This window comes from Larus michahellis, chromosome Z (genome assembly GCF_964199755.1).
Source record: "Larus michahellis chromosome Z, bLarMic1.1, whole genome shotgun sequence".
Lineage (NCBI taxonomy): Eukaryota > Metazoa > Chordata > Aves > Charadriiformes > Laridae > Larus > Larus michahellis.
The window spans coordinates 53,809,465-53,830,641 of record NC_133930.1 but is presented as its reverse complement, the minus strand read 5'-3'; the positions used below and the strand labels follow the sequence as shown (position 1 = coordinate 53,830,641).

Below are 21,177 nucleotides of genomic sequence, written 5' to 3'. Positions count from 1 at the left end.
TGAAAGAAATATGTGCATCAGTGCCAGAAGGAGAGAAGCTGCTATTTCAAGGAATGAACATACAGTACTTCAGGGGACTTTCTCATCACCACTCCAAATTGTAGTTAAAGCTGGAACCAATAATGTACCCCATCTTTTTTTTTTTTTTTTTTCAGTAGGAAAAAAGAAAAGCTTTGAAAACAGTTAATGTAAAATAAAGTATGCTGGAATGCTTTGGGTTATCTTCCAGTGGTACTTTCTTTTTGCTTAACGTTGCAGTCTATAGGTAAATTTAAAGCCAGAATCCAGGGGTTAACAGCAGAATGCTTGTGGTTGTAGCTGGTTAGTATTTTATGATGTTGTTCCTGATAGGGGACCAATTAATTTAAATGGCTACCTTTCCCCATAAATACACTTCAGCAGAGCAAGTAATCTGTCTGCTCTCAACCTTTGACTTTTTAGTTAATAATTTTATTTTTATTTTTCATTTCTGGCAAATGGGGACTGAATGTGTGTTCTTTTAATAGTTGTAGCCAGTGCAGTGTTTGTGCCCAGGTGAGTTCTGCTTACAGTCTTGTGATGAGTTTGAGACCGTATAATATATGCTCTCATGTAATATGCATGTGATACAGCTGAGCAAAAGCTGAAGAGAATGACTATTAAAAATGTGCCTACCATTTCTGTGTGCATTACCATAGATGCATGGGGCACCTTACATGATGAGTAAAGGCACAATCTTTGCCTCAATTAGGTATAAAAGAACATGACAAGATACGGCACCAGGGTAGATAAGAGGGAGGAGGAAAGCCATACAGGGAGGGTTATAGGGCTGCCTGCCTGGGTGAAATATTGCGTGCCACATGCTCCGGCTTCTGTAGCAAGCAAAAAGAATGTAAGAGAGTATTGTGGGTTGAGAAACAGTGCAATCCTGAGCTGAAGTTTGGAAGATGTGGCTGTGGGGCCAAGTAGTAGGGGTGAGGGTGAGTGGCCCAGAAAGACACTGAAACCACAGAGGGGCACCTACCTGCTCTTCTTTGAGACATTCAGAGTGCTGCCACGAGAAGCATTCTTTGTTCCTCCTGTTTTTTGCTGCATTATTTCCTGGATGTTTACCATAATTTTACTCTTGACAGTCAGTACATCATTTGACCCAATTTGAGTTAGTTTCTCAGAAGAAAGATGACACCTTCTGTGATCGTCTTTGTCACCACTCTTCCCACAGAATCATTGCTGCCTCACCTGAAATAATGCATGATGTCTGACAAACACAGTAGTATTTGCTTATATGAAGACTACAGGTTGCACCCTATGGTGGACCTATAAGTACTGCTGGAAAGGCAAGTTGCTGGGGGTAGTTAAAATTAACAGAATCTGAGGCTTGGGTTTTCTTAACTCTTTAAAGAAGAAACCTATTGGAAAGATAATAAAAATACCTCTCGGTCAGAGCCTGTGTTCTGCTGAAGCAGATAGAAGGAAGGCAGGAGGTCATGGGAGTTTCCAGTGCCACCTGTGGACAACGACCTATGTGATTAGAGGGCAGGTGTTGGGATATGGGACTAGCATGCTCTGGTTTCAGCTACTGATGTGCAATGCGTCGCTTTACTCTTCCTTTCTGCAAGTTTTTTTCTATTCTTGCCTAGACTCTCCCTCAGCTCCCGAAGGAAAACATTTGATTTGCACCATGCTTTTCCAGGATTCCTGCAATGCCTGACACTGTTGTCCCCTCATTTTGGGGGAGCATTGTCTGGCCTTATATGCCCCCATTGCACTTCAGGGTAGGCAGTGGTGTTTGTCCCCTGTGCAGCCCTGGTTGAGAAGGGAGGCTTCCCCAGTCTTGTTGTAGGGAGCGGATCCCATAGGTCCTACTGTGTTGTCTCTGTGACAGCGTCAGCTTGAGCAGCTCCTTTTCCTTCTCTCTCATTCCCCTGGTGGTTGGGGAAAAGTCTTTCTCTTTCCTCTTCCTTGTTCCAAGGAATTTTTTGGCTGGGCTGATACCCTTAATCATTTCACAGCCAGCTGTTGCTCACCTGGGGAGGTGAGGCAGGGGAGCAGGCACCATGCCATAGTGCTGAGTATTCAGAAATACGTTGATCTGGGACTATGTAGTGGGGGGTTAAACTTGAGGCACAGTGGAGGTGTGGTGTGGCTAGTGTGACACTGCCTTGGATCTTGGTGTGGCTGCAAACTGGGAGACCAGTGCTCTCATGCAGGACGGCTGCTCCCTTTCTGAGGCTGACCCTCTATTTCTTCCCCTTGCTCCTAGTTTTTCCCATCACAAGTAATGCATTGAGCACCACCTATAAACTGGAGAGCGGAGACAGAAATATGCATCTTGATCTATACGTAAACTGGACTTTTTGTTGTTTTGCTGCTGAAAGTGAAATTCTTAGAGATATACAACCCAGTTTACTTAAGCCACCAATTTGACTGTAATTTATGCTGGTTTTAAAGCACCCGTTTCTGATGTAACAGTTATATAGAAGGATCCTACTGCAAAGGAAAATTGAGTTGTAGCACCTTTATCTGTTGCATTCTCTCAGGGAAGTGAGGTGAGAGAGAGGCACTGCTAGTGGTGGCGTATGCTGCGATGCTGAACAAGCCTCGGCACTGTTCCTGTGCTATCTCACAGCCACCTACAGCATTGTTCAGTGGCTCCCCTTTTATGGTCTTGGGCAGAGATTATACCTGTGCTTTTCCCTTTCTATGTGAGCTCCAGGAGGTGCACAGAGAGTGCCAGAAGGTAGAGCAGGTGAAGCACAGACCTGCTCAGGCACACTAAGGACTTTGCCCCATCCCCTCGCACACAAAGTAGTAGCGGGCTGTTCGCAGGGCTCTGCAGGGTCTGGGGAGGTTTCACAGCCCCTCATACTGTCTCCAAGAATTCTGAGAAGGGAGACCCGGGTGGTGCTTGTGGTAGGTTGCCTAATTCATGCCTGCTCCGGTTGGTGTGAAAGTGCCAGCAAGAGTGCCCAGCCGCTCTGCTTTGCCAGGTCTCAGTCTCTAGGGCTGTGTGAGAAGTTTTGCTAGGTCTCAGCCTGCTTTCTTCTGCCTGTGCTGCAGGCTCTTTAAAGGAAGACTTTATTTGCTCTGTGCCTGATGGCCTGTGTGATTTCCTCAGTGGTACCACTAATAGCTGGCAGTATTACTCTGCTTTCAGTATCCAGTTGTGAAAGTCTGCAGAGCGAAAAAAGTGAGAGTGCAGTGCTAAACCATTTTCTAGCTGGGCTGTGTGTAGTAGTCTGGAGCAGCGCTGATGATCTGCTTTAGAGCCTGGTACCATACATCTGAGCTTGAGCCTTCTGGCTGGGTTTATTCAGGAGCTGAACTGAAGTTTTAAGCAGGCTGGTGACCACTTGTTCCTTTTGATTCTTTGCAGTCATGGCTGTTCTTGTGCACTGCCATGTACATGATCAGACTTGTGCGAAGTGAAGGACTGTTGACCTCCTGACCTCATGCCTGTTCCAGGTGCCTCTTCTGTCTTTTCGCTTGCTTGTATTTCTGGTCCTTCCTCCTTGCTGTCTGATAACTACTTCCAGTTCATTTCTCACCACAGTGGTGTGTCCTTCCATTTTTCCCTCCTGAAAAATGGCAGGAGGGAACCCCATCTCATTTTCCCTCCCGTTTTACTTTGTGTATTCATTTTGCTCTTTTCTTCCTGGGTCTGTGTCAGATTCACGCTCATCTGTTGCCCTGTATCTTCTTTACCTCTCAGTGCTGCATCATGTTTATTCTCCCATCTTCCCATGGTCTTCAGGAGAGTTTTTATGGTTTGTAATTCAGGAGTGCATTTCAGGACCGTCCTACAGGATCCAGAGTTGTAGCGTGGTGTCACCAAGGTCTGAGGTATCCCTCAGACTCTCAACGTGCTGCAGAAGTGGCTGAAGAGCTCTTTGGAGTATGCTTGGTACGTCGGTCCGTGCTGGTAAGCTGGACTGGTAGTAGCACTTTGCTGAAGTGCTGCCTGATCTGTGGCCTGGGTTTGACATAGACAACTGCTGGAGAAGATTGTCTGGGATAAGCCATTCCAGAGCAGTCTTTAGGATTAACCTTTCTGACCCTGGGCCTTTAGTATCAGAAATTTATAGGCAGTGTGCTTCTGATAAATTCCTCCAAGCAACCTGTTCTGCATTTGGCAGTCAGGCGGGCTTTTTAGATCAGCACACATGCACATGTAGCCTCAGACCTGAGGTTAGAGTTTTCTGCTGGCTAAAGTCTGACCAGATGTTTGAGTGCATCTGGAAGCCTGTCCTCCTACTTAGACACGCAAAGGCTACCTCCTCCTGTCTGCGTGGACAGACAGAAACTGTTTGTGTCCATCGCTCCAGTAAAGACCACTGCACCAGTGGGGTGATGGAGGTCATGCCTGCTGCTGGTGTGAAGTGACTTGGCAGGATCCAAGCAGGATTCATTTTGCCCCATCTGCTCTCCTGTCCGTCAGGATTGCTTGGGGCTTGAGCACAGCCCTGTGCTCTGGTATTCCTGGGGATGCTGTGAGGCACATTTTGCAGTGCAACAAACTTAAAAGTCTGATACTGACTTTCTGATGGCTGTGGGTTTTGAGAGATTTTAAAAGCTAAAGAAAGCAGCTTTTTCATCCTCTGCGTTTAAATGAATATGCCCTGGAACCACAGCCCGAGTTTGGCCTGCAGAAGTTCTTCCCTTATTTTCCAAGGTATTGCATGTGCTTCTGTGCTCCTTAAGAAAGAGGTGAACTGGGCTGTGAGGGGTCTTGACTGTGTGTCTGTCTGTCCATGTGCTACATCCCTGTGAAACTATCTCTGCCTGCTCCAGCAAGTCTGCCTGTCAGACCTGTTTTGTGTCACTCATTTGTTTGGTGTCTCGCTCCAAGCGGAAAGTTCCCCCAAGGTGCTGTGGCACCCTCTGACTAAGTGTCACAGCAGTTTCTTTGATGAAAGGTGCCTTGCTGTGCTGAAGTCAGAGGCGTCAAGGTGAAGGTGATTGAAACCCTATTGTCCTGCTCTGCTTCAGCAAAGCGATGCCAGCTTTTGACTTGATAAAAGGTGTAAGCTGGATAAGCACCTTGCCTGGACCATAGCCTGCCTGGGCTATGCTCTGCTGCTCGTTTTGGCAGATATCTGAGGTATAAGCCTGGGTGGTGTTACTGCTAAGAAGACCCAGTGTCGCCTTTCAGGAGGAGAAAGCCAAGGCCAATCTTCTTGTGGTTTTAATTAATGAAAGATAAATTTTGACCTCAAGACCTGAGAAAAAGGGTGGTCAAAGAGGACTCTGTGAGCAAAGCCGCTTTAGGAAAAGTCCGTGCTGGCATGTTGCTGAGCCAGGTGACCTGCTGGCTTGGCACCTTGTTTTCCTTAAGCCCTGCGCTGCAGTGGCCCAGCGTAAATGTCTGTGCTTACTCAGCTGTGTCTCCCTCTCCCCCAGCAAAGCGAGCTGAACTCCTTCCTGTGGACCATCAAGAGAGATCCCCCGTCTTACTTCTTTGGCACCATCCACGTCCCATACACTCGTGTCTGGGATTTCATCCCAGAGAACTCCAAGAAGGCCTTCCAGCAAAGCCACATTGTATACTTCGAGCTGGACCTCACCGACCCCTACACCATCTCAGCTCTCACCAGCTGCCAGCTCCTGCCACAGGGGGAAAACCTCCAGGACGTGCTGCCCCGTGACATCTACCGCCGGCTCAAGCGGCACCTGGAGTACGTCAAGCTCATGATGCCATCCTGGATGACCCCAGACCAGCGGGGCAAAGGGCTGTACGCAGACTACCTCTTCAATGCCATTGCTGGCAACTGGGAGCGGAAGAGGCCAGTGTGGGTGATGCTGATGGTGAACTCTCTGACAGAGGTAGACATCAAGTCACGAGGTGTGCCCGTCCTGGATCTGTACCTGGCCCAGGAAGCAGAGCGGCTAAGGAAGCAAACGGGTGCTGTGGAGAAAGTGGAGGAGCAGTGCCACCCGCTCAATGGGCTGAACTTCTCCCAGGTGAGACGGAGTGGTGTGCAGGGTACCAGGCTGGCTGCTCGGGTGGCTATCCCAGCAGCAAGAGCACAGGCTGGGACGTGAGGTAAGTGCTCTCTATCCAGAGACTCTCACGTTTGCTCTGTGCAGCCCATGCCTTTGCCTGTGCCCTCAGGAGAGTTTGCTAGCTGTAGGAGTTCAGGCTACATCCTAAACTCAGACCTGGCCTGGGCAGACCCCTCTCCTCTTCCGTGGGCAGCCTGGGGCAGGCTCTACCCTAAGAGACACTGGACTGTTGGATGTCTGCCCTCTGACCCTGGCTGAGCTGCCCTGCAGGAGCCCAGGGCAGTCTGCGGCTCAGTGACTAAACTTGTTTTTGTTAAGAAGAAAATTGTGATCACCTGGGGGAAGCAGGGGTGCTGTGAGTAAAGCTGAGAAGTAAACACTGGTTGGAAAAGTATCCCAGTGGACCTCTCAGTGCCCTCAGAAATAGGGGCCCATCCTCTGCATTGGGAAAAGTGTTTGATTTTGTTTCTTTCTCTTCCTTTGAGACCAGGGAGCTTCCTGCAGGGAGCTCCACAGGCTGGCGCAGGCCCTTATACAAGTGCCTTTGTGTTGGCAAACCGTCTGGAGCTTAGCACATTGTTCATACAGTGTCACACCAGGCACGTAGAACAACCTCTCCGTTGTCCATGTGTTGCATGGGGTGGTTTTGGCCTCTCCTCTTTGAACTAAATACACCAGGGAGCAGTGTCTGTCTCGGTGGGATCACAAGCAGGTATATAAGGTTGATCTCTGGCCTGGGATACCTTTGCTGCAGGGAGGTGCTAGGTTGGGGAGAGGAAGGGGTGTTTGCTTAGCAATAGGTAAGACCTGCTGTTGCAGCTTGTCCTGGTAGTCCAGGGTAGGACAACCTTTGGTCATGGGGCTGGAGAGTTTTGACTGAAGCCTGACCCTTCCCCTTGCACCCTACAGGCCTATCCCATTGCTGATCGGAGTTTCCCATGCTGGAAGGGAACGAGCAGAAGGGGAGATGCAGCCCAGCAAGGGGAGGGACAGCAGTTCAGGGCAGATGTCAGAAGTGCTGCTACCCTGGCCAGTCTTGGGGGGGGGACCACAGTGCAGGGAATAGCATGGCAGCCCAGACTGCATCACTTGAGCAGTCCTTAACTGCAGGCAGGGCATCCGCACTCCTCTCTTAGCTTATTTGGAGCTGGGCAGCCTCGTTCACATCTCCAGTTTTTTGCTTAACTGTGCTTTGAATCCTCGTGCTGTCACTGTTTGCTCACAGCTACCCTAGGAATGGTTTGGGAAGGCCCGTCTCCTCCACTTCTTATCCAGTTGAGGCTTTAGTAACATTATGGCCCATGTTTTTCTTTTTCTGACACTGGTCAGAAAAAGACCTGGCCCTCTGGTTTAGCATGGCGGGGGGCTGGGATGTGCTTTCTCCATTGCCTTCTAAGAAAGTGGTAGGGAGGCTGGGAAATATAGGTTGCAAATCATGTCCCTGTTAAGATCATGCAACAGTTGACACTTAATTTAGGCCTTCACACACCTTTCCTCAAAGAGCAGCTGTTGCTCTCCTATTTTGTAGGTGCAATAATACCACGTGATCTGGGAAGCTGCGTGGGCTGGGGACCCAGAGCTGCAACATCCAGGTGATATTTGTTGTGAGAGCCCAGCTGAGAGGTTCAGGGTAACCAGAACTGCAGGAGAAACTTAGCTCTAGTTGGGAAAATCACAGCCACACGGTTACCCCATGGTGGGTGGAGAAGTGTATGAGCATCATGCAAGCTGTGGCTGCTTCCACGCCTGCTCACTTCCAGGAGGAAGGAGGATGCTGTCCCTTGAGGCAGCAGGTATGCAGAAGCTACAGCACCACAAAGTCACACCCCCACTTCTGCCCACTACTAGATTTCCAATACAGGCAGCTCAAGGTAAAGGAGAACCAGAGGCAGGTGATTTTTATGTTTCTAAGCCAATTTCGTGGTTGTTTCAGAACCTGACTTGTGAACTCTTGTGGTTGGCAATTCTGTAAATCTTTGATTTCAGAGCTTTCTTCTCTTGATCAGGTATTAGAGTTAATTATGTGTTTAATGTAAACCAAACAAAGACTTTGAAATAGGCTCTTTGAAAATTATTTCCTTTAGTATTGTGCTGCTGTCTGGGAACCCCCAGTATGAGACCCACTTCTGTGTCTGCCTTTCTCATGAGCGAACACACAGGGATGACTTAGAAACTTCTGCTGGGGAAAATGGGGACACAAAACCATAAGGAATGGTCTAATCCTGTGCAAGAAATGCCTTTTTTTTGTTGCAGCAGAGTTGCAGAGAAATTATTTACTTGGCAGAGAAGCAAGTTTAGGGCTCTCAGTTTGTTTCTGCGTAGGGTTTGCTCTTCCTTTCACTTACAACACGGTTGTACTACCTGGTGAGGAGGACTCCCAGGCCACTTACAAGCAATACATTTTTATTAGCTAGGTCCCTCTTTTGATGCATACTATCAGACAAGGCCTGGTTGGTGTGGGTATGTTATTGCAGGTGAAGGTCTGGAACAGTTTATCATTGATTCCCTCCATCAGGTTGCACGATGCCAAGTATACTGCAAAGCGCAGGCAAACCCAAGCTAGACACTTCCTTTTTGTCCTTGTGAGGAGAGAGAGGAAAAAAATGAAATAAACAAAACCCCCACACATACAACAGCCAATGCTGCCTGTCATGGGTCTCTTTTTCTTTGGCCATATTTGTTCCAGTTTCCTCTTTATCTTTTGTTTTATGACTGTGGCATTTTACCTCTCTGTTCTTGCTCAACTCAGGCTGGCTGGCCACATAGCCAGGTCATAAAAGTATAATTTCTATGTGGTGCGCAATGCCATGTACACAATCTGTGAAATACTTCACTGCCTCCCCAATCCCCATCTCTTCTTCCAAGATCTATGCAACTTTAGGGAGTATGGAAACATTTAGTCTGTCTGCATGCCAGGGCCATGGTGTTTATTTTCCTGCTTCGTGCTGTTTCCATCCTAGCTTGTCTTAAAAGACTTTTTTCTCCCACCCCTCCTTCTTTCATGGGTAGTGCCTCTCTCGTTGCAATACCCTATAAAGATGCAGGTTTCATTTCTAGCAGCATCTGGGCCTATAGAAGATAAAAAGCTTTGTTGCTGTACATAATTTGCCCCTGCTGACTTGGGTAGCAGTAGGAAGCAGGGAGCCACTAAGGACTGACTGCTCCTGAAACCCTGGCTCTAGCTCTGGGGCTGAGCACTTTCTTTTGCATATTTCAGCATACAGTTAGTTGCAGGTAGAAAATAAAGCCAAGGCTTCTAGGATTGATCATTTTCTGTTAATTAGGACATTAATTGTTCACATTTCTACACAGAACAACCTCTGCAAGCAACAAAGCACTGAAAGATTCCTGCTTTTCTCTGGAGGGTTACCAGCTGTTCCACGTTCTGGACCGCTAACATGACTTTGAGAGCTGTAGACTCCTGCTTAGCAAATACAACTCTTCTGACATAACAGCAACATCATTTTTCTTGCTTTATCGATGGACTCACTTGGGTGAAACGGTCACCCTTAATAGCCCCTGGTATAAAACTATTATTTAGAAGCAGTCCATATCTGTGGGGAAGCCAAGACACCACTGCCTTGTTACATGTGGAGGGGGGAGTTGGTTGGATTGTGTTTTTTCACCTTCTAAGGAAGTTAGAGAAACAGGAGTGATGGATTGCAGTTTTGCCCGAAAGATATGATATGAAATTGGGGAAAATTGTGTTAGTCTCCTCATTTCAAACAAAGGGCTTTTTTGCTACGTTGAGTTGATCAGTTATGATGTTTGTCTTTAATTTCCGGGGTGATGAGGTCAGATCTGGCAGTGTTTCCATTCACGAGATCCTGGTTAAGGTTCACCTTTGACAACAGAGAAACTCAGAGAAAGAGCGAGCAAGGAGAGAAAAACAGCACACGATGGGAGCTCTGCAAGGAGCAGTTCAGATCCAAACTTGGAGCAAAGCAAAGAGCAGTTGCTTGATGAAAGAGCTGACATAGGAGTGGAGCACTCACTGCTGAACAAGTTGGACGGGACACTACTTGCGGTAACCTGATTGCATCTTCTGCCCCGAGGGTGTAACTTCAAGATGTATTCGTCAGGAGCAGCCCTCCCTCCCTCCCTAGGTGATGGGAACATCAGGGTTTTCTGCACGTGAACTGGAGCTGAAAGAACTGAATTGATCCTATTTGCATCTTTGGCTGCTGGAGTCTGTGACCTAGATTTGTTTTTGTTTTCAGTTTGTGTGTAGACACACCTGCAGCCTCCACGTCTAGACATCGGGGATGGGGAAAGGGCTGGCTGGTGGGAACCAAAATAGTTAAGGCTTCGCGTTTTTATTGTCATAATGAGAGTTTAATTAAGATCTTATTAACTACCTGGGGAGCTCAGGGGGTGAGAGTAAAAGGGGAATTCAGCTGCTGGTCTACTGTGTCTGCATTCAGAAGGGTGGAGACTTTGTTTCGAACAGCCTGGAGTCTGCGGTAGGGCTTCAAAATCCCAAACTGCGGGTTTTGCTGTGGTCATAATGGTTTGCACCGGTCATAACGTGCCATTATAAGCTCCTTGCATTTGCACACTGCGCGCGTATCAACTAGCTGGGTTTTCCCATTAAAAATGCCCTTTGCTCAGCATTAACCCGCATAAACGGAAGACGTCAGGCGGTAAACGCGGCTTTGTCTCTCCTCGCAGCTCCCACAGACAGCCCCTTGCCTGTGGCTGGCTCCCAGTGTTACGTGTGAGCATGCCAATACACTTTCCTCTACTCCCAGTTAGCGAGGGCTGGGCAATGAGTTGCGCGCACCACTCTGGGAGTGCTGGTCACTGGGTTATCCCGCTTTCCTCTGACAAGTCAGCACTAGGCGGGTGGGGTGGTTGGCAGACACACTGCGTAACACTTGAGACCCTCTAGCTCTGGGTGAGAGTATTGTTGCTGCAGAGGAGCATAGCGCTGTCAGTGGGCTCAGAGGGGTCCTGGGCATTGGAGGCCACTCAAGGGAGCACGGAGAAGCTCTGGGCTGAATGCTTTTTGGGGCAACTCAACCAATAGTGAGGAGTGTGGAGAAGGGAGGGGGGATTGCAGGCTTGGCTTGTTGAGCTGGTCAGGCATTCGGGTGCCTCCATGCTAACCTTTGGTCTGCACGTTCTCAGGTCTTGGTGGCCTGAAGCTGTGTCTCCATTTGACACCTGATCCTGAGGGCTCACTGCTAACTGCCCATTACTAAACCCAAAGTGTGGGACTGTAGCTGCCAGCTTTTCCCTTGGATAGCAAGGTTGCAGCCGGCGTGGACAACCTAAAGGCACATGCCTGCAGACTTGTAGAAGACAATTTCATTTCCGATCTAAGAACTAGACTGCATTGCTGTCACCCTCCCATGCAGAAGCTGTACGACAGTTCCATTTTGGCCCAGACTGGATTGCCAGGTCCATGGGGATCCCACCTGGCTCCTGCATCCCAGTGACAGAGTTTCTGTCCCATGGCAGTGGTTCTGAAGACTAATTTTTAGTTTTCTTCAACAAACATGGACACATTCAGACCAAGAATACAGCTCAGCGTCAGCTTTCAAGTGTTTGATTTTGTGAGGGTTTGTATTCCACCAAAGAGCCCGTGCTATCAACTTTCCCTGCCTTGTGCCGGTACTGCAACTGTAATCAGTTTGTCCTTTGATGTTCTTTTTGTTCAATGAAGCAAAGGGAAACCATTGAGCCTTTCCCAGCAGGGCATGTTTTCTACATGTTAACTAATTCCTTCAGCTCTTCCCAGGACTAGCAGCATCTGTCTTGCGTCGCGGCAGTCACGCGTGTACTCGGCGCAGTGGTGTTGTCACTATCCTTGTCTTCCCTTGTTTATGCTTCTGAGTTTGTCTGTGGCTGTTCAGGCACAATGGTTTTCTGAGAGCTCATGCTTGGGGGACGCAAGGTCATTTTTACTCTCGCATCTTCCCAGGGAAGAGAGGGCATTACCCGTATTGTTGTGGTCCAGTCCCTGTCTGCTCTTTGGCCAAGACAAACTGCAAGCCAGCAGACAATATTTGTTTTAACAAGAAATCCAGATTACATAGCACCTCTGCTCTCTTCCCTGAATTATTTTGCTCCCCTGACCTTTGTTTTATCTGCAGAATCCATTAATCATAGAGTTGGGATTGTTGTGGTTTTTTTTGCTCTCTGAGTTGAGTAGTTGAATGCTGTATGGCAAAGAACTTCCCCTGCAGAGGTCTTCAGTAGTTTACACAGTTGTTTCTCACCTGCACTTACATTTTCAGGTCTACTAGCTACAACTTCTGTTTCCCATGTCTTCACTATGTGATGTGTTGGTTTTGTATTTCTCTAAAGTCCTACTGCCATACACTCTATTCAGAAATCTGTTCGCTGATGCTATTGCCGTTACTAAGTAAACTTGAAAGCTTGCAAAAAGCTGTCAGGATTTTTGGAAAAGATAGGGTTTCCGTTATCCTTATTGACTTGCAATTTTCTATAATCTTATAATTATTTTCTATAACCTTCATGAAGGCTTTTATTATATAGTTAGAAATGTTGATTACAGCTAGGATGAGGAGGCTGAAAAACAGTTTTAAGGTATCTATTGCTTTATCTGGCCTAATGCAGAAAGAGAGCAGCAGGAACAATTCTTCATTGCTTTTCATAACAGAGGGTAGATTGGATCCCTCAATAAAACCACTATCAGGCAGCAGGCTTAGCAGGTAGATGCATGCCCATGCAAGACATCGTTCATTTCTGGCATCCAATGGATGAAGAATGCACGGACACCAAGACGTGTGAACAGTTTCAAAGGCATGGATGAAGAATAGTCAGACCAGGGAGTCTCATACATGTTCCAGGTGCCTTCTCTGGCTTGAGACATCCCTCAGCCCCTGACAGCTTGAATTGAAGGCAGGTGCTAGAGAAAGAGCTGCTCTGTAGGTTCTCTGCTGTTGTTTGAGATAGGGTGCTGGGCTTCTGTCCTGCTGGGGCAGATGCAAGAAGCGCATTCCCAAAATGTAACTGAGACTGCATTTCCCAGAGGGGTGTTGAAAGTGAACAGCTGAAACAAAGGGCATGACTTCTCTCTGGAGATGCTGAGCTATGCTGGCAGTGCTGATGGGGACAGAGTGTGTCCTGGCTAAGTGTCCGGTCTGGGATTCACCTGGTGCCAGGCTCTGCTGAGAGTGCTGGTAGCTGGCTGCCAGCTCTCCTTCCTCCTGGATGTCCCGCTTGCTTTGGGAAGAGAGATACCAGGGCAGACTGGGCTTCTGGGTTAGCGTTGCCGTCACCCCTGCATGTGCTGTGCTCTTGGAAAGCAACAGCTCTTCTTGCCAGGTTGCCAAGTGAGATGGTGCTCCCAGCCATTTTCCTTCCAAAGCCTGACCCTGGCTCACATGACGGTCCTGCACGCAGCACCTGCAGTCTGAGCATCACGTGATGGTGCATCTGTCCTGTCTCCTGGAGCGTGCAGGCGGATGCTCAGAGACTCAGACTGAGACAAGTGGCAGTAAAAGTTGGTGCTCAGACACAACATCTTTTAGACTCCATCGGGTTGCTGAAGGGAGGAGGTGGGCTTGGAAGTTGATAAGGAACAGGTCAGCCAATCTAAGCCTGGCAGGGCCCCGGCTGGAGCACTCAAACATTCACATTTCCTTCCTTTTCATGAGGCTTACCTTTTTTGAGCACGGAGAGGTCAAATGTGAACAGACAAGCACATGGGGAGTAGTAGTTGGCTGTGCAGTCTGAAACCAGGGAGAGGTTTATGAAGAGATCCATCTATGCAATTTAAGAACAGTCCTGTCAATTAAAACCAAATGTGTAACAGTGTTTAGTCTGCAATTTACTGTGATCACAATCCTGTCATATAACTGTGTAGGGGAAGATTAGGTAGCTGGCCACGTGCATTTCTCAGTCTCTTTGGTCTAACAAGATTAGCAGGATTACCAGAACTCAAATTAATCTTTGACAAAAAAAGATACATTGTTTCTGACTTGACTTACATGAAGATCATACAATAAATGCATTACAGGAACATTCTAGCAAATTATTTTTTTTTTAATGTCAGCTTTTATGCGTTCTTGTGTTGACCTGTTTTGCTTTCCAAGCATGGTTCTTTTTGCACAGAGGCTGCATCATCAGTGGACTCAGTGCTAGAGTGTGATTTTCATCTTATTTACTCAAACCCTTAATTTCTGTGTGGATTACTGTCCAAACCACAACAATTACTTGTAATTTGTCAGTGTGTCCTACTCGTCTTGTGTCCCCCAAACAGTACCATGGGAGAAAAATATTTATACATCTTTATGCACTATCAGGCCGTCAAAGCTCAAATCAGCTGGGTTTGCAGCTGTATGTGAAATCTGTCTGATTTTGCTGCAAATAAATCGATGCTACTTGATCCAGACAGCAAGCATCATCCCATGGATGTTCCTCTCTCCCAAAGGTAAAAGCTGAGGTGCTGTCTGCCTTTGTTGGGTATGTCCGGTGGCAAGTTATCCTCATGCTGGCCACTTGGCGATAGCTGTAGTGAGAGACCCCACTGAGACATGTGGCTCAGGGGCAGCACATCATGCCTTGTCGCTGTCTTGAGAGTGCCCCAAGTATGGTCAGCCCCCTCCACCTTTCAGAAGTGGCATTTGTTGGCTTACTGGGATGCCACACAGGGCAAGCCATCCTACCCTCACCAAGGAGATGGGTTTCATGGTGTGCTCCGCTTGGCTGAGCAAGGAGCCCACTCCAAGCATGGCTCAAGCCTATTTTTCACTCATGCTTGAGGCAAGGCAGGAGGGGACTGCATCACTACAGCTCCCAGCTTTGCTTTTCTGGCACCTTGGGGCATTTTGAAGATCTTCCTGTGAGCTCAGAGGAAGTGTTTGGACTTCTTATGGGAACCGATTACATAAATAACACCAGAAGCTCTGAACTAGACAGAGAGCTGTAGCCCTGCAGTGATGTGCTGCTGGATGTATTCCAGCGCAAAGTGTTGTTGAGGACCCTGCTACTGATGCTACAGCCCTGGATTCCTTTGGTTCAGTGAAGGCCAAATTTTCAGTTGTTTCAAGTAAAACCTGTCCTGGTTCAGCCTCAGCCGACAACGAAGAACCACGAGGCCATTCTCTCATCCCCCCACACCTGTGGAGGGGAATCAAAAGAAAAAGGCGAAAGTCATGGGTTGAGACAAAGGCGGTTTAACAGAACAGCAAAGAGAACAGGAAAACACCAACAATAACATTGACAGAGGAATGTACAAACATGATTACAGAACCACCGCTCACCCACCGGACCCAGGACACCCCAGCCCGCTCCCAGCAGCGACTTCCCACCCACTCCCTCAGCAGCTCCTGGCTCCTGCCTGGGCATGGGTCCATGGGATGGAATACCTGTGTCCCTGCCGGAGCCTGGGGAGAATTAACCCTAACCCCGACGGAACCAGGACAAAGCTTTACCTTTGCTAGGTGTCCTGGATTAACTGCTTAAAGATTTTAACTGCTGAGAAAATTTGACCTTTCATCTGGACATTGTCCTAAGCCTAATTTTCCCATCTCTCCAACTGCAAATGTTTCATCAAACCATTTATTCCTGGCTCCCTGGTACACCTGAAGAAACCAGGTGTACCTGTCCTTAAGCTAGGACAAGGATGAAAAGCAGATTTTATTATTGCTTGGGGCTTCTCTTCTGCTTGTTTTGTAGGGGAGAGCTAGCTAAATCACTCAAGTGCTCAAAATCCACTGGTCTTTTCACACAGTTTTACTTCCCTGCTGTGCACCCAGAAGGACAGGTATATTATGTCAGAATCCAATGGTAGAGAAGGCTAATGCAGCTTAGCTTTCCACAGTTGCGCAGAATCAGCACAAAACTAACTCTCCCGGGTCTTTCGCTAGACATCTCTGGGCTGTGCAGCTTTGGGAAGGCATGACACTGTTTGTTTGACCAGGGCTGTCCTAGCACGGAAGACAGGCCCTTAGCCAGCGCTAGGCAGACAGAGGTTTGCTGCTGATGTTCTGAGCTCAGTTTTGAAGCTCTTACCTTTTTCCGGCCAAAGCAATGCATTCTGCTGGGAATGCGCAGTCTATAATCATACAAGAACTCCTCCTGACTTCCATGTATGCCTGGGGAAATTCCTGTCTGTGAAGTTTCATGGTATCCCCCGAAGTGCAAGCATACCAAATTCCTTTGTAGCTCTTAGAGAGAGGAACTGAAGTCCTGTCACTGTTGGTATGTCTGGTAAAATGGTCTCTCGTGATTTTTAGGGCTGAGATTTCCGTATTCAAGCAGTTGCAGACGTCCCGGGGTGAGGTATATCTATACTGTCCTTGAGAGCATGGTGGGTACCTGGTAGACAGATAGTGTAACTTTCAGTCTTGCATTGGTGAGAGGTGACTAAGCAGACCCATTCCTCACAATCTGGCTGCTTGCTCCCAGCCTCTCACCTGGGAGAGATTACACTGGGCACTGCATTTCCAGTTTCCCAAATGCCTGCACAAAGGCTTGACCCTGCAAAATGCAGGCGTGCAAGGAGTAGTTGGGAGCTGCTGATGTAGGCATTACTGATGAAACAATTCAAACAGTATGGCCTTGAGGCTAGACTCCTGGACAGTCTCTGCTCCTCAGCCAGCGTACAATAACTTGTTAGGCAAGGGTAGTTTGATCACAAGTTTCATCCCTGTGGGATTTTATAAGGCCTGATTGTTAAGATAAATGGGCATTTGCTACAGCTGGAGTCCAGTGGGATGAGTTGCATGTCTGGAATGTTAATAATAAAGTAGCCACAGCCATGCTTTCTGGGAAGGATGAAATGGAGAAACGAGGTGACACCATGCATCTTTTTTTTTTGCTGTGAAGCTCTTGATAAGTCAAAAGAAGAAGACACGGAAAGCTCAAGGTTGTAGCTGATCAACAACAACACAGGGGATAGAAGTACTTGTTATCAGTCGCCCAGTGCCTGGGTGAGCACCTCCTTGAAACTCTGCCAGGGGAGAAGAAAGAGAAAAAATATGCTTCCATTTAGGTATTCCAGATATGTTTTTGCAGTATGGAAAGAAACCTATTCACCTAAAAACCAGAGGTGAATAACATTCAATCTAGCAGGTATCATGGCTGGCTTGGAATAATGCAATTTCAGACCTCATCCAGGTTAATAAAAATGAATTAATCATGGAACTGAAAAGGGTGTTTGCTTAGGTACAAGTAATCGTGACTGAACTCAATTTGCTGTGTGAAAAGTCCCAACCAATAATATGTATGTTTGGTGCTTTAAGGGGACCCAGTTTCCCCAAACTGAAAATAATTATAGGCCAAATAAAATGGGAGGAAGAACTTAAGCAAAAAAATGTGAATGATAATTGGGAGTTGTTCAAGAATCCTATATGAGGTCCCCGAGAAACCACAATTCTGCATTTACAAAGATGAATTCTTTAGTTAAAATAAGCTGGTTTGGTTAACAGACAAGATGAAAGCAGCAATAAGAAACCCAAAATGCAATGAATGGAAAAATAGAGGAAGCAACGTGGACAAGTAATCTGCAAGGAAATGCAGACAACTGATGAGAGAACTGAAGGGTACCAATGAAGAGCCTTTGGGCATTGTATTTGGAATGATAAGAAGGGGTTCTTTAAATGTATGAAGGATTCATTAAATCCTACCAATGGTACAGGCTCCATACTGAACAGGGTTGCAAAATTGTTCCTTATGAAATACAAAAGGCAGAAATAACCAGTTAACTATTTCTTGGTGTTTGGAAAGGATAAGACTCTGTATTCATAGCTTGGTCATAAGGATATATTTTCTGCTGCAGTAAGAAATTACTTCCAGTAATTAGATAAAATGTTAAATGTCAGTATTTTTAAATGTACAAAACATTTAGCAATTGTTAACTTACAGTCCAGAATATTTAGAGACTAAGCGAAGGAGCTCTTTGAATCATTCATATAGGCACTTCAAAAACTTAAGGGGAGTGGAAAGAACCTACTGTATCAGCATTATTCTGTGAAAATAAGTGGGTAGTTTGTCAGGCTACTCAAACTTCAGTTTGCTCAAGGCATAAAAAGGCTGATAGGCTCTGCAGCTGGTAAAGAGCTGAGAGAAGGCAGGATGATGCTAGCCAATTTCCCTTGAATGGAAAACTGGCCTTGTCAGACAAATGTGATCCCACTCCTTGATAAGAGTATGATATTTGGTGATAAGAGTCATTGTGTTGACATAATCATACATAGATTTGAAGGCTTCTGACCTTGTTCCTGGTGATGCTCTGATATAGGAGTACACACTAGACTAAATCAACATGGCTTATTGTAGGCAGCCCAGGGGAAGTGATCATTCTCATAAAATGGCTGTAGATGGAGAGAGAGTCATCCTCCACCAGGGAGGAGGGAAGCTAGAAGATACTTGTAAAGAAGTACTGAAGGTATCTGTTCCTGGCCCTGCGTTACCCAGTGGCTTTGTCGGAGATGTAAATAGCAAATAATTGTTTGCACAGACATGGAGATCCTGCAGATGGAGGGAAGGTGAACAACAGATCAGTTGTGGGAGCAGAGCTGAGTCGTCTGGAAAGCTGGGCTTATCCAGTGCTGTTAAGTGCAAGGTCGTACATCTAGGAGCAAAGCATGGAGGTCAAGCTAAAAAGGCTGGAGACCTTACCTGGAACACACTGATGATGCAAAGGGTTTGGAAGATAACTGGCTAACATGACTGTCAAGCCCAGCACTGCAGCTGAGGGGGGAGATTGCAGTCCTCAGGTGAGTGGTAGGAGCAGGAGAGAAATGTGCTGGGGAGCCGAGTGCAGGAACGCTGCTTAGTCCTGGTGTCAGCACTTCAGAATGCATTGAAGAACTGAAGCAATGTCAGAAAAGAGCTACAGAATTAATCTGGGACCTGAAGACCATGCCTGCATAACACGAGAGTAAGGAAACTTGATCTACAAAATTATTTGTAGAGAAACTGACAAGTCATTTCATGAGCATGCTGGGGTATCTGTCTGAGGAAGAGGGACAATGCAGTGAAAGCCTCAAGTCCAGTGGCCTAGCTGCTGAGGATGCACACTATCAGGATCGATATAATTGGTTTCTAGTGAAGGCAATTAGCCAGTTGAACAAATTTCCTTGGGACCTGGTGGAATTGCCATCATTCAGGCTTTAAATTGCCACCAAATAGCTGTCTGAAACAGAAAAGATTGCTAGGTAGCGTCCAAAGGCTGCTGATTCATGCATGGAATCAATATGTGTTTTGTTCTGTCTTATAAAATACCAGTTTGGGGCATTTAGACATCTGCAATTAAGGCTAGACAAGAGGTTTCAAGGAGCTTCCAGATTCTCTTTTTTTTTTTTTTTGTAGATCTTTTCTGTAGATCAGGTTGAAGCTCCGCAAGTTTGTTGCCAGTGCCAATATGACTTTATGGTGATCTGAAACCAGACTCTTTTGTTTTTTTACAATGAGACATAGGACAAGAAGTTACTGTAAAACAGAACTACTGTGACTTTAGCACTGGGGCAGGCAGGATTTGGGGGGCTGCTGCAGACCAAAGCTGTGTGCTCCCTGCCGCACATCCTCTGCAAATGGGCTGAGCTTTTAGGAGCAGTGAAACACCGCCACCAAGCAGAGGGGCTCTATTGTGTGCTTGAGGTACTGGAGGCCTTTGCCTAGGCAGTTCCAAATGCTCTTAGGCATCAGCCAAATGTGTGTGTATGTGTTAGAGGGACCAAAAGACTTGTAGGGCTGCATTCAGTGCAGAGGAAGGTCCCTACAGAGCAAGCACCAGCTCTTCCAGCCTCTTTACCTGCTTAACAAGGAAAGAAGTGCGACCATAAAGCTATAATGCTGCCTGGAAGCCACATTTCTGCTCAGTCTGGTCGTTAGAGTTCAATGCCTCCTTCATCTCATTATGCCTCTTCCTTAACCTCTGTGTTTTATATCTGTTTCAGGAGACTGGAAAGGGCAGGGATAGCTCACAAGGAGCACCAGGAAGATGAACAGTGATTTAAAAAGCACTTGTGTTGCCAGGTCCCTTTAGTCTGAGGTTATCGTGGAACGCAAGACACTTTTCTGGGTGCTCCGGTGAAGATGACTTGAGTTGGTCCCCAGAGCAGTGTTTTGTGGTAGTTACTGGAACAACAACAGTGGCAGGGAACCTGTGATGCATACAGGTAGGAAACTGAGGCATCAGTGATGCTGGTAAATAGCAGAAGTTGCTCCTCTTGTTCATACTGTCTGGGAAAGCTACAGCTTGTATGCACAGTGGCATTGTAATGAATCCTCTGGGAATAATCCAGTTCCCTTTGCTTAAAATTTGGTTGTTATTTTAACCTAGTCCAGTTTGACATTAAGAACTAAAATTTCCAGGCTGGATTCTTCAGTCTGCGCTCAATCCTGGCCAGCTGGCCAAAGCAAGAGTTGGAGCTCATGAGCGCTATTGCAAAACTGTTTCCAAAATGTCATCATAGTGCCACTGTTATAGATAGCATCCTGGGGATGTCTCTTCTGTCCTCCTCATGTTCAGCGAGGATTGCAAACCTGGCCAAATGCATTTCCTTGCTCAGGCAATTTTCAGGCTGGTAGCTTTCAAGGCCATTAAGGTGTTCTGAAGACCTGTCTTGAATGCATCCATTCCCTGTTGTGGTGGATTAGGGAAGCTGGGTCGCCTGTGTGAGCAGCCCACTGTCTGTGGCTGCTGGAGCATAATGTTTTCATAACTTTCAGAAGTCACGGTCTCGCTGGAGAAAGTCCTTGAGAGAAGGCACTGTTTTCTTATTCCAGTGCCATCATGTGTGACTATGCACATGCGGTAGCTAAGCAGACATCTAAAATGTAGAGGAACTGAATCCTTTGGCAGCTCAGGAACCTAAGTGAATCAGAGGCTGTGTGACTGAAACAGGAGAAAAAGAAGTGTTGCCAGGCACCGTTGTCTTTTAAGAGATTGTCCTGGTTCCGCCTCAGCGTGCAGCAAAGAACCACCGTCCGCTCTCTCGTCCCCCGGCACCTGTGGAGGGGAATTGGAAGACAAAGGCAAAAGTCATGGGTTGAGACAAAGGCAGTTTAACAGAACAGCAAAGGGAACAGGAAAACACCATCAATAACACTGACAGAGGAATATACAAACACGATTACAGAACCACTGCTCACCCACCGGACCCAGGACACCCCAGCCCGCTCCCAGCGGAGACTTCCCGCCCCCTTCCCCAGCAGCTCCGGGCCTGGGCATGGCTCCATGGGATGGAATACCTGTGTCCCTGCCGCAGCCTG

At 47.1% G+C, this 21,177-nt stretch overlaps 1 protein-coding gene across 4 annotated transcripts in view; it reads left to right on the top strand.

The window, feature by feature from the left end:
* TRABD2A (TraB domain containing 2A) overlaps positions 1-21,177 on the top strand; it is an 80,305-nt gene that overhangs the window by 2,570 nt on the left and 56,558 nt on the right. For all 4 annotated transcript variants that reach the window (XR_012584864.1, XM_074569421.1, XM_074569420.1 and 1 more), the window contains exon 2: positions 5,380-5,940. Coding sequence is in view for 3 of the 4 variants with exons in the window: in XM_074569421.1 (XP_074425522.1) it covers positions 5,380-5,940 (561 nt within the window). In the remaining variant the exon portion in view is untranslated. The remainder of the gene's footprint in view (positions 1-5,379; positions 5,941-21,177) is intronic.